Source organism: Plectropomus leopardus, chromosome 1 (genome assembly GCF_026936395.1).
Source record: "Plectropomus leopardus strain MGB_pleo_1.0 chromosome 1, ASM2693639v1, whole genome shotgun sequence".
NCBI classification, from domain to species: Eukaryota; Metazoa; Chordata; class Actinopteri; order Perciformes; family Serranidae; genus Plectropomus; species Plectropomus leopardus.
This window is the reverse complement of record NC_142176.1, coordinates 24,152,088-24,171,289: the sequence shown is the minus strand read 5'-3', so window position 1 is coordinate 24,171,289 and position 19,202 is coordinate 24,152,088. Positions and strand designations below refer to the sequence as shown.

General features: G+C 37.8%; 1 protein-coding gene across 1 annotated transcript in view; it reads left to right on the top strand.

Annotated features, from left to right (window-relative positions):
* The window catches only part of tspan15 (tetraspanin 15), a 37,368-nt gene that overhangs the window by 5,216 nt on the left and 12,950 nt on the right, over positions 1-19,202 (top strand). The window contains exons 2-4 of the mRNA XM_042499711.2: positions 7,003-7,188; positions 8,716-8,790; positions 11,440-11,535. Coding sequence (XP_042355645.1) covers positions 7,003-7,188; positions 8,716-8,790; positions 11,440-11,535 — 357 coding nt within the window. The remainder of the gene's footprint in view (positions 1-7,002; positions 7,189-8,715; positions 8,791-11,439; positions 11,536-19,202) is intronic.

Sequence of the window (19,202 nt, the reverse complement as noted above, 5' to 3'; positions counted from 1 at the left end):
TGATAAGTGCAAAATGCTCGCAATTTAATATGCGATTTGGTTATTGAAAAACTTGATTATGCAAACAGTGCATTTGGTAAGCAGAGCAGAGCTGTTAACAGTGGCTCACACTGGCACGTTGCAACACATGCATGCACCAGTCGGGACTTCCCTGTTTCACTCTGGTCTTTGACTTATGACCACTCAGCCGTTGTAATTGCACTGTAATTTGGGACTTTGTGCCGTACTGACAGAACAATAACCATTGTTGTGTGAGGGGATCATTTCAAATTCAGTCATCTCCATTTCAGCAACTTTTAGTTTATCCATCAAGTACACATGTCCCTGTTTACCTCGTGTGAACTTTATGTGAACAAGGTTGACCGATTTTTAGTGAGAATGGTATTTTTTGGATTTTATTTTTGTTAAAAAAAATACATATGTAGGTGATAAAAAAATCATGATTTTGGCTGGGCTCTGTACCGCACAAGCATATTCTTATGTCTGGAATATAACTAGGCAGTGGCATTTCTGTAGCAACACAATGCTTCATTTATATTACTATGTTGTGATACATTTGTATAATGGTAAGGCTCATTTTACCTTAATCCAAAAACTGTAGCTCCTGTAATTTGGATATTGCACTTTGCCACACTGCAGTTTCAATAGTATTTTGACTAATTCTGCAGCCCTACTACAATATGCATCAGTATAACTTCCTCTGTTATTTTCAGTGTAAACTCACACCAGTGTTATGTGTCCTTCGATGTTTGATGAACATATTTATTAATTGGATGAGTAGACTTGAAACAAGACTGAAGTGCTGTAGAGAATCTAATTAAAGAGTCTGTATTCATTCATTTCATTTATTCGTTGACAAACTAAATTATCTGTAACCGCAGTCCACTAAAGTCTGATGAAAATGCAAGGTATAATTAGACTCAAATGGGCTGTATGATGTCAGTAGCAGAAGTTTCATTGTCTCAGACAGGCCAGTGGCAGGCCAACTGAATTAAGAGATGTAATATGATAGGAAAAAAAATACAAATTAAGACTTTCCCAAAACCATGAGACACATGTATGTTTCCAGTCCATTACTTCAGTGCATATTTGCTTGATTATGTTATAAATTGTTTTGAATTATTTACAGTTATTCTAGTTTACCACTGATAGAGGAAAAAGCTTCAATCCTTAAACAGTGAGTCCTTGTATGAGTGTGTTTTCGTCTCATGTCTTCAGCTTGTAACCCTGTTGGTTTCAGAGCCTCATCTGAGTTTCAGTACTGCAATGAATGCCCCCAAGCACACTGACAGCTCTGTAAAATTGTTTTAGCAGCATGTAAGAGGTTTTTTAATACAACTTAACCTTGGCCTAATGCTCTGATATTGTCACCAAGCCATCTGCAGCTAAGTGCATGCTGATAAACAGAGAATGGCCTGTTATTATAATATCTCTGTTATTTTAGTTCAGATTTGTTGACACAACAGGACTCTCTGTGAAGATGATCATGAGTGATCATCTTCACAGAGAAATTAAGAGTTGCTGTGTTTATGTCTCTAAGTGCCTCCCTCTCCTCCTGGCTGAATTAATGTCAGTTCAGGGTAGCTGTGCGACAAGCCAGCAGCAAGATACCATAACAGACAGCAAGCAGGGACATGTAAGGAAAAGACATGATGGGAGATTATAAACAGTGGTTGGACCTCCAGGACTCACAGATGACTATGAATGCATAAACACTCCTTTCTTTTCCCTTGTTCCTTCCTCCTCTCGTCCTCTTGTGCCTCTCAGTTTGGAAAGTCTGAAGATAGATTGTGGGGTGGATGCAGACCATAATTAGCAACAAACCTATCAAAGAATGAGGTGCTAACAGTCACAACATGCTGTGATCAAAGTGTCTGCCACTAAGCTGTGTGTATGTGTGTTTTCTTGGAAGTCATCTTTGCGTTGGGGAAAATTGAGACCAGATTAAAAAGGTTGAATTTGCCGCTTAGTTGTTTTCCGTTGAGTGAGTGCTGGGGTGGCGCAATAACCAATGCTACTATTGGTGTGCAGACGATTTGACTGTATTTTTACATTAAGCTCCATGTGTTAGTGCTAATTAGCAAATATCAGTGTACCGACATGTTAAACTGAGATGGTGTACATGGTAAACATTACACCTACTCAACATCAACATGTAAGTGTTGTTTTTGGGACATAAACATTAAAGCCGGTTAGTCTTGTCAAAAGCCTCATTGTAGTTGCCTTTAGTTTTACCTTTAAATAAAGAGATTTACATAATCAAACGCCAACAAAACTGTCGACTTGTTTACAAGCTACCATCAGTTTTACAATGTTCATAATAAAAATGAAACCCAAGCTGAAAGAAACCAGTTTTCATTTACAGAAAGGGAGTTTCTCTCTTTGTGTGTGTGTGTGTGTGTGTGTGTGTGTGTGTGTGTGTGTGTGTGTGTGTGTGTGTGTGTGTGTGTGTTAGTGCTGTATTGTGGGGTAAATGTCTTGATGTTTGCTTGTACACAAAAGGCAGGTGTTGCAAGTTAGCAGAATTTGCCATTTGGCTGTAATTGAATCTGTGTAAGTTGCCTTCTTAATTTTAGATTTGCCTGGAGCTTACTGTATTGACATACTTGATCATTAAACATTGTTGTTGTGTATTCAGTGGATTCATTTTCTTATTCAATTTACAGCATGCAATAACAGGGAGAAGAAAAAGCTGCTTCATCAGAATTTTTTCTTTTTTCTGGATTTACCCAAGTACGTCCTTTAAAGGGATGTAAAGGTTTTCAACCAGTTTTGTTTCATAACAATTTGGGTAGCGTGCAGTAGTAGATTAACTTTGGTAAACTATCCTTTGTGGAACCAGAGCCCATATCTCCCTGCTTACCTGCACAAACTACAGATTGTATTTCTGCATTTCCGCATTCCACGGATACCAAGAGTATATAAGCGGATCAAGAGAGAGAAAACCACCCCTTTCTCTCTCTCTCTCTCTCTCAAACTCTAATCTAACAGTAGAACTAAGCAGCGCTAATCAAATATAAAGCAGGGCTCTGTTACTGCATGGCCTATTTCTTTGCCTTAAGTGTTTTGAGAAACATATTTTATCTTATTGTTTTCATCAGCCAAGCATGCATCATATCACCCACCAGCGTGTGGTAGTGTTTACTGGTCTAGTACAGTGCAGTTCTTGGTGGTAGTTGAAGGTTTTTTACCTCTTGAGCAATAGCAAATGCTGCAGTTTTCTCTGGTCATTTAGCACCAATTTCAGAAGTATTTGCATCAAAACCATCTTCCAGCAGTGAAATATTCCTTAAAAATCAAGACTAAGAAACACAGTCATCTTCATCTGTGCACGGCGAAGCAAACTGTCATGAGACTTGAGTGTATGTGTGCAAGGCCTCCTGTTGATAATTTGCCTCACCAACAATTTCAGCAGGCTGTCACTGTTAACTGCTGTGCTGCTGATGAATGTTTTATTTATATCTTATTATTCACTCTGTTGTTTTGGGTGGCAGAAAACATATCATGGACAGATACTTAAGACTCATCCCAAACTATCTGTGTGGCTATATAATGGAAGGGGGAAGTGAAAAATAAATTTTGCTTTCTTTTTAATTTTGGTCAGCTGACCTTTTTTAAGCTTGTGGTCACTCTCATAATGCCCTAGGCAGGCAGTTGCTGTCCCTGTTTGCATAATTAGCTGCTTCCAGATGCTAATTTAATGCCAATTACAGAAGCAGCTTTGATGTATGTTAATGTGACACTAAAGATGGGAAAAGGATGAAGCAAAATTCTGGGCTGGATAATTTACAGATGACTTTTTTACTTTGACTGCAGAATTAAGCTTCTGTCTCAGTCAGTAGTTTCTCTTTCATGCCGTGAGCTCAAGTCTGTCTAAACTCTTGTCTCTGTTAACAAGGTCAGTGTGAAACAATTACTACATTTGCCAGATGCTGGTCCTTAAGTGAAAGGGTTGATCATAATCTCATTAAACTGGCCTTTTGAGGAAGGCTCTAAAGAGCAATTTTAATTTCCACGTAAATGAGCCTTGATGTGACACATTCTCTAGTTAGTAAAGGTTTTTTTTCACTTTTGTTACTGCAGGCTCAAACTGAACCTCTTACCATACAGCTGAGACTTTTAAATCTAACCAACATCCTATAACTGAAGACCATAAGTGGCGTCAGCGATTCGTAAGGGACACCTTTCTCTTTATACATCCACGGCATTTCTCCTGTCCTGTGCATGATCACTAATACCGCCTGTATATAAACACTGGATTTATTTTAGCGCACGCGCGCGCACACACACACACACACACACACACACACACACAGACAGTGACACCATATTCTTCAATGTTCAGTCAATTGTGGCTGACCTGTTGGAGAGAGAGCCTGTAATTTGCATCCATTAGCAGGCATTGTGTTATAGGGTTGTCTGTACATACATCCCATTCTTGTGAACACAATATCTCAGGAATGCCTTGAGGATTTTTTTCAGATTTGTCTCAAATGTCCATTTGGATGCAAAGATGAACTGATTAGATTTTGGTGGTCAAAGGTCACTCTGACCTCACAAAACGTGGTTTCGGCCATAACTCCAGAATTCATATGTTAATTATGACAAAATTTGTCTAGTAGTTTAAGATAATGAAGTGATGACATTTTATATCCAAAAGGCCAAAGGTCAACTTCACTGTGACATTATAATATTCTGCAGAAACACTTTTCTGGCCATTACTTAATGTCATTACTCAGGAACAGAAGGGAAGACATGAGTTCAGAAACTGAACTGGTGACACTAATCTTGAAGCCAGTGTGACTGTTACGATCTTCTGTGCTGTGGGTTGAAGTTGTGTGTGAAGCATCCCTGTGTTGCCATCCGTTATGGCTGCTCTCTGGCACCTAATTTATATTCAAAGTCCAGAAAAAAAATTCCTGGTGTAAATAAATGTAATTTCATGGTGATTTAGAAAATGGTTGGCAAGCCACCTAGCTTGCTATCACAGGCCAGATTTGGCAGTACTTGTGTACAGCAGTACTTTGAAGTAAAGTCAGAATGCTAACATGCTCACAATGACAATACTAAGCAGGTGTAATGTTTACCATGTTCACCATCTTAGTTAAGTGGTAACATTTGCTAATTAGCACAAAAGTCAAAGTATATACACCCGCGAAGCATTTGTCTGGCAGTTTCTGGGCGCGCATAAAAGTTAAATATTTTCAGCTTTTCAGCTCATGGTGCACAGTCACACTGCTTGTCAATGTCATTTTTGGCCACACGCACAAAGTATGCACACGCAGCTCCGCTCCACAGGCACTCCCAGCTGTTTTTCCAGATGCGCTTGTCATTGCGGCGCAATGCGTCTCAGTGTGATCGGCCCCTAAAATTAAGACATCTGATCACTGGCGTGTGCAAAATGTTTGGTCATCAAAAACAGTGATTTGGTATCTTTGAAATGAACGAGAACCTATTTATAAACTTGGAAATAGCAAATTACTTGGTAGAACGCAGAGACCACTGTGGTGAATAACTGAACAATATGTTTATTTATGGAAATATTTCTTTTTCTTTTTTAAACCATTAAACTAATTGGATAAACCTAGATAAGGATTAACTTTGAATTCAAAATCTCTAGTAATTGAGGGGGCAGCCATGTCTTTAGCAGAATAATGGCCACATCCAATTGGTTAGTATTATCTTACAGCGTATTACCTTTTGTCATCAAGTATTACCATAAAATCAATCTAATTTTCACCCTCATTCCACACCCATCATATCTAGTCTTTGGCAGATTAATTTCCACCAATGTCCAATTGGTTAGTGTCATCTTACAGAATATTACCCTCTCTTATGTAGTCATAAAATGAATCTAATTTTAACCTTCAGTCCAACACCTTTCAGTAAGGATTGGGTAGCCCAGTCTTTGGAAGATTAATTTCTATTTTGTAATTGGTTAAATTTCTCTCCCCATGGAGGAGGCTGGTCATCTGCTTACATCCTCAAAGAGCTGTCAATTTCAAATTTAACCATCTTCAAATCTGCATCTAACCAGCCTATGATGACTGTAAGCACAGTATGATCTAACAACAGTGCACACATTAGCCAACAACAACTTAACTCTGCCTACAGGGAAGTCTGGAGTATAACCAAATGTGGATTTAGTGATTCCACCCTGCATCCTCAGCCCTTACTCTGCTTGGACATGAGCAACATAAAAATACTGTCATTGTATTTGCTCCCACTGACAGGACTGACCAAAGTCCGTGTGCAGTTGAGATCTGTATTTAGACAGCATTTTTCTTTTTTACGAGCAGACTTGAGCTGGAGATATTTGGCAACATTTTTTAAGGAAAGACACCCCAGGTGAATCAAGTAAAATTTTAAGTTTTTTTTGTATTTATTCTTTTTATGAGACTTCCCCAGTTTATTACTGACATTAGGATATTCTTCTAATTATACGTTTTCTTTCATTTTCAAGTTTAAGTATGCAAATGAGGCTTTACCTAAATCAATATAAACATTTTGCATAAAACTTCAGAACAGAAATCTAAAAATAAACACCCAAATGTTTGCTTTAAGACAATCAGCATAACTTGAGGTTTAGTTAATCTTCTAGTTCTAATTCTTCTCATTATAATAATTTATAACTGTTTAATTGTTTAAATGCCAAAATCTAACAGCTTATCTGAAGGATTTTAAAATGATTCAGATTTAATTAACCAGCAAACACGTGATTTTTACACTTGATATACTGTAAACCTGATGACCCCATGACTTTCCTCTGCCACTACATCTTTTACCTACAGTATAGTTGTTTATAATTTCTCCAGCTGTGTAGTGTCTTTGAAAGCAACATGTAAATAAAGAAATCATTAAGATTTGACTTTGATGGCTGACAATTTTCCTCTTTTAGCCACATTTAAAAATGATGATATTATTGAAATTCATGCACCTGCTTGTTTTCCATCATGTTAAAGCTGATGACTAACCTGCCCTAACTGCTTATTGTGTCTCCAGTTGATTGGCGGCTTTATCCTGGCAATTGGCATCTACGCTGAGGTGGAGAGACAACGCTATAAGACGCTGGAGGGAGTGTTTCTTGCCCCGGCGATAATCCTGATCCTTCTGGGAATCATCATGTTTATTGTTTCACTTATTGGAGTCTTGGGTTCACTGAGAGATAATATACTCCTACTGAAAGTGGTGAGTGATGTGCTGAGAGCACATTAATTTATCTTATTAAACAACAAAGTGGCTACTGGGATTCTTAGGATGTGTCTGTAAATGCTCTTTTTATTCACTGTTTGTTTTTAGTGACACAGTTTAAGAACAGTGCATGATTTCACTATGTTTGTTTTATTTACATGGCAGCAATAGTTATGAACCATTGTGGTTATATTTACCTCTATTTGTACCCATAAATTAATTTAAAAACCTATGAAAAAGATAAAGTTGCAGTATAACAGTACTTGATCATACCAAATTGTGTGTTTTTTGAATGAATTTGTATAAACACCTGGTTCATCAGATGATGGTTCACTATAAGCAAGGTGTGGAAGTGTTGTTAGGTGGGAAAAGGCAGATAATGTGGAGATGAAGAACCTATTCGTATCAATTATTTCACTGTTAAACAAAAATATACTAAATGAGTTAGTTAATTTCTAGTTGTCTATGTAGACAATGGCAGTACCTAACAAAATGATGAGCTGATCTATAACATTTTTTAAGGGAGACAGGTTGTATTTAATCTGTGGCTTTTAAATAAAGGTTGGTGTTAAAACAGTAGGTGGTTCATGGGTAAAGTTATGCCCCATGATATGAATTTGTCTCCAGAATTTGTACAGGTGTAAAATAGTTTTTACCATTTTTTAAATCAGACCTTCCAGGTGATGCTGTGATGTTGTGATTGCAACATTTAACACAAATTCAACCAATCCCTGTTAATTTTGCATGACCTTGCATTTTTTTTTCCAATTACTGCAACTTTTCTGCAAATTTGAACTCTTATGGCCTCAAAACGAAGCACATCCCAGGACGAGGAATGTAGGAATGTTTGAAAATGTGTATTGCTTGCAACACAAGTAATCTTATATATACATAAAGTATAGAATAATTGGGATTTAGAGAAGTGAAGTGCAGACCTTGTTGCCTTAGTTGTTGCGATGGAAGAATATGCACACAAATAACTGTGACGAGATATGGCAGTGATTCTCAACTTACAGCCCGCTGGCCAAATCTTGCCCTCAATAGGGTGCCGAGTGGCCCTCCAACCATTTTTTAATACATAATAAAAGTAAAGTGATTCACACTGGGAATCATTTTTCTACTTCTGGAATACATAAGGTGCCAGAGGTCATAAATCAGCATCAGCATCAGAATGTCCTTAAATCTATGAAATGTCCTAAATGTCCGAAATCCTAGAAATGTCCTAAAATCCTAAAAGGTCAGAAAATCCTCGAAACATCCTTAAATCCTAGTAATATGTATGGGGCTGCTGCGACTGGCCCCTGGCCTCCTGTCATTTTGCAAAAGTGGCCTACAAACAAAGCAAGTTGAGTATCCTTGAGATGCAGCTTTAAAGCAGTGGTGACCACTCTGAATTATTTGTGTCAAAGTTTATGGATAACTTTCAGAAAAACAAAAAGCATTATTATATACAGATAAGTACTAACAGTTGAAGTGTATACTGTGTTAATTGAATCTTCTTCTCTGTTTTCTGTTTGGTAACAGTTCATGTACACCCTGACTGTGTGTCTGATCCTGGAGCTGCTGGGAGGAATATTGGCGCTAGTGTTTCGTAACCAGGTGAGCTCTCTGAGGCGTTGATCAATAACGTGGCAGTTAGAAAAACGCAACAGGTGGGCCGTTTTTTCTGTTGTTAGCATTGTGGAGTGAAGTTTACCTCCTGTAGTGAGAGAACAACCAAAGATTGATTCAGCAGCAGTAAACTGATGTTGACGTTGCTGTTTATCATCACGAGGAAATGAACCAAGAAAAATAAAGCTGAGTGATATTGTTTCATTTGGTTTTTGGTTGGTCTCAGTATGACTCAACATGACTAACATCCACCAAACACTGCATGTCTCTTCTAACTACACAGGATAGTGTTAAATAAACCATTTAGATTATGTTACACTTAAAGAAAAAAGTATAGCATGATATATAAGGATAGGGTCAATTAAAGTAAAGAAATGTCATATGATTCTAATTTTTCAAAACGGACAGTCACCATTTTTAAACAAATAATGAAGTAAACCATGCAAGATGGTAAGTTGATATTAAAAGGGGACTTCAGTGACATCACATTCAAACCTTATTTTCTCATATTTCCAGTCAGGAAATGCACAGGGACAATGTAACAACAGTTGGTCTGTTCAGGTAGTAGATAGGATCAGTGTTCTGCTTCCACAACCCATCTTTGTGTCCTGGCATCTTTCTTTCCTTCTCTTTGTCGTTCTCATGTTGAATATCTCTCTCTTAGTCCTTGTCTCACATCCTCTCTCGTTCCTTCTGTTGTCGTATTCACTACCTCTGTCTTCAGTTTTTGATCTCCTTTCCTTCCCTGCAATAAAATCCAATATAAAAAAATCCAAAAGTCCCTGCACATAATGACACAGCATGATCGCTTTTTTTCTGCAGTGGTGACTATATTAGCAGCATCCTCCAAAACAGGATCATAAGCAATGCTTTGTGGGTAAAAAAAAACTACTTTAAATGTAAACCAAACAGGAACATTGGCATTATTTCCTTTTGTAAAGGAGGTGTGTAAAGAAGAAGCCGTGTGTTTAGATGAACAGCTGTGGCTGATAGAAGCTTTTTGCAGTTTGGGTGAACCTTCAACAGGTCACCAATTTAAACACATTTCACTGCGCTGAGCCTGATGGAAAACCTCTTTCACCAGTGCCAGAAATTCAGCTTGTTAGTGTCTACCAGGTGAGTCATGAAAATTTAATGAAATACATTTTTTCCCAAAGTATTTTAGCTTTTAATGCTAAGCAAATATCAGTGTCATAGACTCCAACTTACTGTCATTTTGTGACCAAAATTCACCAACTGTCATACCAGTTCTAGCTTTTACAGTACGTGACTTAACTGACGTGACGTAACTGTTTTTTTTCTTGTTTTGTCTTTGGCATTTGTAGAAGTAGTGAACATACAAAAAATATGGCAGTTTGTCTTCTTTAATGTTTTTTTTATCTCCATCTCATTTGCATGAAGATGCGTGAAGTGCTAATGTGGTCATGTGACCACAATCCATGAATGATTATGAAAGTCCTCTGATGAGATATTCAATACATCAGTATTCTTGATAAAAGAATCTCTCATTCGTGAATATTTCAATGTGGCTCTGTGGGGAAATGCTTGATGATCAGTCAGTCTCTTCTCCCCTTTTATTGCTTTCAATCATCTAATTTACATGACATGACATTAAATGTAATTATGGCCGGCTGTAAACAACTTTTTTAACAACATGATGTTTATGCCTGTTTGTAAAAAAGGATATGTCAATCATTAGCTTAATGATTGTACATTTCAGTGTGTTAATGACAGTGTCATTTAAAATATAATAAAAAACAAGCTTCTAATAAGTCCTACTGTTATTTTACTGGTGACTCATTTAGCCCACATTGAGACTAAAAAGATATGGCTTTGCATTTTAATATAATAACATTTAGTAAGATCATTTTCTTACCAGTATTAGTAGATTTTTGGAAAAATGGCTGCATTAAAGAATAATGCCATGTGAGCTTATCGTGAGTTCTTTAATAATGGTCCACTGTCTTCTCTCTCAAAAGAGAGACGCCTCTGTGAGCAAACTCCAAGTCCATATAGCACATAGCAGTCTTTGCCCCACAGATTGACTATGAGGGAAGTGAGAAGGAAAGAAATAATCTAAAAGGCTCAGTCCCTTTAATTTCTATGACTCATGAGGGAACCGGTCTCAGTCTTTATTGTCTGTGGTAGAAAGAAGAGAAATGACGAGCATCAACAGCCTGAATGGGGTAAAATGCCAAAGGCTTTGTTGCTGTCCTCTAGAATGAACTATAGATAGCATATCTCAAACAAAGAGAGAAGTGAGGTACCATTAATGGACTAAACGATTAGTTCTCTAAGTGAAAAGCTCTCCATGAATGTCCTTAGTGGAGTTTCAAGTGGCAAGTATTTATTCTTGGTCTCTGGATAGATTAATGCATTAACTAATGTGACCCCGCTGCACCAGATTGTGACTGACAGATGTGAGCTGTCCAACTGCCACATTTTAATATTACAGTTCAGTGGATCAGTCACCTTGACTAATCAGAGCATTTCCTCTGCAGAGCGGCCTGTCTGACACATTGATTGTAGATCAGCTGTGTCATAGAAACAAAACAAACGTGCTAACATGACGTCCTTTATCACATTAACACTCACAATCTGTTTCCCGTTTGTATTCTTTTTTTTTCCCTCTTACAGACGGTGGAGTTACTGAACAAGAACATCCGAAGAGGCATCGTGAACTACTATGATGACCTAGACTTCAAAAACATCATGGACTTTGTACAGAAGAAGGTACAGTGAGGTTATGTGACTATTTTCTCTCATACAACATTCCTGTTAAACAGATGACAGGACTGAAACTCCAATGAGCTTTTGTAATATTTTATAATGCAGTGCAATTATAAACGCAACAAACTTGATTGGCATCATGAGGCTCAAGTCAGGATATGAAGTGATCTTGGATGATCACAGCAAGTTGTGTCCAAAATACTCAGAACTGTGCAGAGCTTTCACACTGCACCTGCTTTCAGAGTACATCATGCTGCTACACACAGCCTGATGCTGAAGATTTCATTATCAAAATTTATCAAGCACATGGGGATGCATTGTCAGGCTCACACTAGGCTTTGGCGGTATTACAGTAAACGAGGATATTTAGAAACATGAGGGTATGAAAAAAAAACTTGTAAACCCGTGTGTACACATAACACATTACAGTAAAGGAAAAAAAGAAGAAAAATCCTGATATAATTTAAATGCTGTCAAAATACAGAAGCTGAAAAAACATGAAAAACACATACTATAAATCATGGCAATGTGTTCATCCCATGGATCTATTATTCATCCTAATAGAGATGAGTCTCCAAAATATTAATTAATTCAATAAAATAAAAATACATTAAAAGAAACAGATATCTGTTTTGGGACAACTCACAATTATATCAGTATCACGTATCACTTTGATAATCTAAAACAAGAATTCAAAGAAGTTCATAAATCCTTTCTCTTATCCATTGCTCCATTAGTGATTTCTCCAATAATCTAAGATAATGCGTCCTTGGTAAATCAGTGTTCAAATGGCCATTTATCTGTGTATAAATTCCTTCCCAGTATGACTTCAGGATGCTCCTCTTTCTATTAAATTCCTAAAAAGATTCTGTTTTGAGGATGTATTGTATGTAGTGCACATCCTGCACCACCAGAGGTCTTGCAACAGGTTGAGAAAGATAGCGACTGACAGTGGTGGGGATAATGTTACAGTTCTGTAAACAGCCGGCCAGCAACGGCAGGGAGAGACAATGTGGACTAACTAACAAGGCAGCTAACTATAACTATTTTGGTGAAACAATTAACATAAAGGAAGAATAAAATAGTGAATTTAAATAGAATAGAACATAAGATAAAAAATATAGAAGCAGTTTAAATATATAAAATGATAAAATACAAAATAAAATGATAAAATACAAAACAATTGTACAGTCCCTCCATTGCACCTTTTGTACATACTGTACAAAAGGTGCAATGGAGGGACTGTACAATTTTCAGAAGTAGAGTTGCAGTGCAAATATCTTAAGTTTAAAAAATTAAGTTGGCCTAAAGTGAGCATAGTACAGAAGTCCAGTGTGCAGTAATGTGACGCATAAAAACTGATTTAGTTTAACATTAATGCAATGTTTTCAGACTCTAGGGCCGGATTAGAGCCTGTGTCATGTGGGCGGTGGGGGAGGGGAAAGGGCCGGATTATTGTTTATGATGGTGACAGCAAGGAGAAAGAAGCTGTTCTTGAGTCTTGAGGTTTTGGTCCTGACGGACCGCAGCCTCTTGCCAGAGGGAAGGGTCTCAAAAAGTCTGTGTCCGGGGTGAGAGGGGTCAGCCACAATTTTAGACAACTTATTATTTACTATTTCTCCGTTTAGTAAAGACAGTGGTGTAAAAACATTACCTTTCTTGACATTTTTTGAGTTGATGTTGTTTATTTATTAGACCTTAAAAGCTAAGAGAGCTTGGGGAACATGGCAAAGTTGCCAGTCAGAGGCAGTTAAGATAAGATAAGATAAGATAAGATGGAATAAAATACAATCAAAAAAAATTGCAGCTCCCACAAGTTGGATATTGCACGTGGCTATATTGCAGTTTTCACAATAATTAGTTTAATCAAGCAGCCTGAGATATTTCCAGTTTAGTATACCTTGATAGTGCATGAATTATGATGGTCAGTTTTGGTATGAGTGGACTACTGGGAGAAGTGCTGGTTTTAAAGTCTGACAGCAGCAGGAAGGATGAACCTACAATATCTCTTCTTCACACACTGCATGTGAAGCAGCCTGTCACTAAAAGAGCTGCCTTCTGCAGTCAAAGTGTAATGCGTGTGGTGAAAAATGTTTACCTTTAACAATGAAAGCTTAGCCATTAATCTCCTTTCACTCACCACTGGATCGATGGGGCATCCCTGGACAAAGCTGGCCCTCTGAACCACACTGTTACTTTCTTCATGTCAGCCTTTGAGATGTTAACTTATGAGTCTTTTTTCTTAGTGAGCAGCCTGCAACAAATTCAACAATAAAAAGATAAACGACCCCTCGGTCTAGAGGGAACATGTCACATGCTATTAATAAATGTGCAGGATGACCAGTTGCAGGGGAGCAGGATTGTGTCTCGATTGAATGATATTTTGGAGCCTGGAAGGCCCAAAAGTAGTGGCTTGGCTGTTGTTGTGTGGAAAGTCATTTAGAGGTCTAGCAAACACCACCCTCAGTTCAAATCCCTTCACAATGGAAATGGTCAGCTTTTAAATGAATGTCTTTAATCCAAAAGTCTAAACCTCCAAACACTTTTAGACTGGCAGACTAAACAGGCACATTTAACTGAAGTACGGTGCACCACGGCAGTCCAGTTCTACCATTTTAATCAGTTTCTTAATACGTGTAGTGTTTCCCCGACAATGTTACAGGCCTGGCGTAACACCAGGCCAACGAGACCCCAGGCCAGGTCGAAAAAATTGCGACATTTGAGTAAGATGGCGAAGATGTTTTTACCTGACAAAATGACCAGTGCAATCTGACTGAAGCCAACCAGGCCAATATGTCATCTCAGGCGTTGCATCTGTTAAGGGTTTTTTTCTTTGAAAAATTCAAGGGGAAACACTGTATATGAATGAGCAATCGGATCGTCCATGAACACACAAAGTTAGAACAGTTCTTGTTTCACATCACAGATTTATGTATTTGTGTTTTTTTCTCTTCATAGTGGTTTGAAGAATGAGGATAAGTTAGAAAAAGGGGATGTCACATACTTCTGTGCACCAATCAGGATTTAGCAACATTTAAATGTGATGACAGTTGTGGGGTAGTTGACTTTTTTTTCCTAAAGGCTAATGTCAGTCAAATCTGATGAAACTACACAGATGCAGTCCCACGGAGTTTTTCACCATTGGACTCTTAAAGTGTCAGTGAAACAGAAGTTAGAGTGTCTTAAGTCTCTGTGATGTATTTCACAGTGAAACAGTATATTTGAGGGGTTTACAGTCACAAGAGACATTTAAATCAAATACTTTGCATTTATTTTGACCAGTAAAAAGTGTGCGGGTTAAAGAGCGTGGATCTGTTGGCTCCACATACACTGTTATATTAGATTAGGAGGAGGACAAGGGAGAGATGAATGAATTAGACCTATGTCACACTGTTTTAGACTGTAGAACAATGGTTTTGCCCCCTGATATCCAAACACACATCTCCTCCTATCTCTCTCCATATTGCTCTGTTCACTACTACAATCTACAGACAATAAAGTGGTTTTTATATGACCGGAGCAGCTAGCTTGTTTTTCAGAATTTCATTTCATTTGATAAACTTTGTAAAAGCCCCTGAATGTGGGATTAGTCATCACACATTTAAAACCATATGACAGGAAGGCAAAAGAGTGGGATTTTAATATACATACTCTGCTACTGATTTATTAAACATATTCATTTTACTAGATAGCAAGAGAAAAATGATCAGCTGAGACAGGGACACAGAATTAAAACTTTGAAAAGTTTTATTTCATTAAGTCTGTAAAGTGGCTATAATTGTTTTTTTTCTAATAACAATGTGTCATAAGACAGTATGAAGCAATGTGATAAGAGTGAGTGGGTCTTAGTGATGAATCTACAGAGAATTATCAGCTGAATCTGCAGCTCCCCTTGAGTTTTATAGAGGTCCAGCTCAGCCCACAATTTTGCTGTTTTGGGTCACTCTTATCGCCCTCATAGCCTTGTTTTTTGCTGCATTAGAATCAAAATTTCCCTCTGGAGTTGGTGGAGACTAAAAACAGCTGAAAAAGAGTGAATGTCATATTTGCATCACCAGGTGGACATAAGCATGACCCTAAACATATGATAAGTGCATATGCTACTGTTCACCAGATCAGCTGAAAAGGTGATGATATTTTAAAAGAAAGGGGTCAAAGAGCAAAATTGAATATTTGGTTTTAGAGAGAAATACTTAAAATCTGGAACCAAGTTGTTGCTTTGAAGCTGCTATGTTTAATTTCATTCATGACTGTCTGTGTTGATTAAGAGACTCTGCCATCTGTGTCAGTTGTTTCAGTGCTGCCAAGAATAGCTGTTGTTGCTGGCGAGATATCAAAAAACGTATTTGTGCAGTTCAAAATTTTCAAAAACTGACTTTGTCAGTTTTATTTTTTTGGCATACCATTTGGTCGACGTTCTCATCAGCTTTGGCAATCTTGTAGCTGTTTATTACTTCAAAAGGAGTTCCACTTAATTATCGTTTCAAATAGAAGACGGCCAGCCACTTAGGAGCAGATTTTTAATGTTTATCCAGTGATGTGATTTCTTGAAGATCTTAACTCACTGGCACTCTGATCTGCTCACTCTGATAACAACAAACAGTGCCTCAGTAATGGTAGAAAGCCATTTGGCAGTAGCAGCTTCTTCCACAGTGTATTTTTCCTGTCATGGTTTAAAGCTGCTAGTTGGCTCAAGTGTTCTGCTCTAAGAGAGGTTTAAGTGTTTTTTCTGGGGGACTTGGATGAAAAAACAATCACAAAACCTTCATTGGGATTTAGGCGGTTTTCACATGTAAATGGACTTTGTGGATTTATCTGCGTATGTGAGGACAATGGCCTGAACGTGGCTGCAGTCCTGTGTTTGTGTTGAGTAAATTGGTCTGTGGTGACACATCTTTTCTTGGCTGTGACTAGAAGATGAAAAAAAAACCCTTTATTGTGTGTGAGTTGGTGACTACATAGGAATGTGTCAGAATGTGACAGTTAGTGTGCGCCTACAGTGTTTTCCTTCCCTGTTCTTGTGCTTTCATATATTAAGTGAAGTGTGTAAATTTTAATACTGCACTGCTTTTTGTCAATGACTAACAAGATCAAGTCAGTGGAAAATGTGTCTATAAAACTTTGAATCAAAAATATAGATCTAGCATCAAACAACCCTCAACCCACCACCAAATTATCTCTGAGTGATGAAATTAATGGAGTCAAACATAACCTATAATCCTCCAAGAAGCATCTTAAAGGAAATTTAAGGCTTCAAACACTGGTGATTGTTTTGCACCAATTTATGGTTGAAATGTTTTTACTTATGTAAAAGAAACACTGGATGAAAACTAGTAGTGAAAAGCAGGCATACACACCCCGCAATAACACCTCAATAACCCCCCCCACACACACACACACACACACACACACACACACACACACACACACACACACTGCTGACAACCCACATTGAGTTGAGAAAGGTTAGGTGCAGACAGAAAAAAAATGCAACACTCCAGGGATTAGGGTCATCATCCATTATATATCATCAATAATGGTCTTAGACAACGTTTGAAGGTCATACTTTCCTATTAGGACAATCTGATGAGCACCTCCACTTCATGCAGCCATAGAGCGTCCCAGGAATGAGTCCTGAAACCCGGAAATGAGTAGGCATTTCATCACCTCAGTTTCCCTCGTCTTGAAGTTGCTGTTTTTTTTAACTTTGTTTTTGTTTAGATGCCTAAAATGTCTGCAGCTAATGCAAGCTCAAGGGACTTTCTCGTTTTGTTGTGCGACATAAAATACTTAAGTAAATACCGCACTTGTGAACTTTAAAGCTTTTATGTTACTAAAAAGGTGGTTGCTAACAAGTGGTTGGATGAGACGAAAGAACATCATCATGCTGAGACGCGCCTAACATGGCTTTACAGCCTTGTTGTGGTGGGGACATTAAGTCATGTGACCATAATGTAGTTTGTTATGCCTTTGCACCAGCTATATAACTCACGTTTTACGTTGACCTCATAAAACATGTTTTTGGACATAACTCAGAAACCTTGGGTCCCCTCCTTGAATCTGTGTTTGTTGTATAGATCTTCTGTGCTAACTAACATTTGCTTTTTACCTCTGGCAATTGCATTTAAGCTTCAAAAATCATAAAAATGATGTTCACTTGTGAAGATTATCTTGAACAAAATGTGTCAGTATCATAAATGTTTGTTTGCTTTCTGAAAATGATCAGTTAATGGAATAATCCATGAGGCTTTTAAAGAGGAAACCAGGGCCATGCTAACTTCCACGTCTGCAGAAAAACGTCATCCTTGTTGCTCTCTATTGGCGCAGTGTGCAGACGTGAAAAAGTCTTCATGGGTACAAATGAGAGTGACATGATGAATGCCTCTGAGGACTGACTCTCCAAAAGTGTCTATGTGTGTCTCATTATTCTCTATGACGACAGGTTTCTTTGCCCGCCTTTGAGTGCAGTCTTTCAGTGTGGCTATGAGCCCTTCTGCCTTTTAGATGTGTTAAACATTTTGTCCAAGCACACTAAACCTGCAGTGTCTCTTAACTTTCTAAGCTCTTTGGTCCAGTTATAAAATTGTGAAGCTCTAAATAATATATCAGATGTGCAACAACAGGAAATGAGAAAAATCTCATCCTGGAGCGACAAATATGTGGATCAGTGGCAGGCCATATTAGATTCTGTTCATTTCCAGATGACCTTTTTATCCACTGCGCCTCCATCATCTTACAGAAATATGACATTTATTCCGCCAGCAGTGGCTGCCTGGATCTTCAGCACTGGGACAGATGGTAAGGGCCTAATTTGCCCTCACAATTACATAGTTAAGAAAAAAAAAAGCAATCATCATATTAACAACTGCTGTGTCTTATTGCAAGAAAAAAACATTTTTCATTTTACTGATCAGAGAAATCCAAGCAACTCCATGCGACACTTGCATACATTAACACCACACAGCTCAAATATTTCAGTCCACTTTTTATCAGAATTAACACTGCAGACACAGCGTTCAGTGTTGTCTCAGCCGTTGCACCAGAATATTTGTGGTTTTATGGATCAAGACGTCTTGTAGCAATGCAAACAACAGTTCAGTCATTTAGACAGACACTAACTTCATTTTCTCAGCGCTGTTTGGTTGTTTGACACAAAAGTGATCATGCATATTTATGAGTTCATTTCGGATTCATCACAGGAGGCACTGGTGGCATTTAGGCAAAGCAAGGCAAAACAACTGCATCTACAATGCACGTTTTATTAGAAGTAAACTGAATGTGTGTTACATTTAAATGCATACAGAAACAAGTAGTGTGTGTATATATGAGAATATGATGAATAATATCCGAGGAAACAACAAACGGGAAAAAAGTATTAGATAAATACCAAAAAAACATTAATAAACCCAACACACACATACACACAAATAGTAAGTGATCAAAATTCAGTAAAAGGTTTTTAGGGAGTTTTGTCTTTTGAGAGCAGGATCACAGTAACGAGCAGCAGTTTCACCACATCTGAATTTTATTCAGGGTCCTGTTACAAAATCACTGCATGGTGCAACAGGAAGCTACAAAACTCAATTTATACATTGTATGCACTGAATATGGCTAGTTATTCAATTATTAATGAATTACTTTGTCAAGTATTTTGCCAAGAAAAGGAAGGT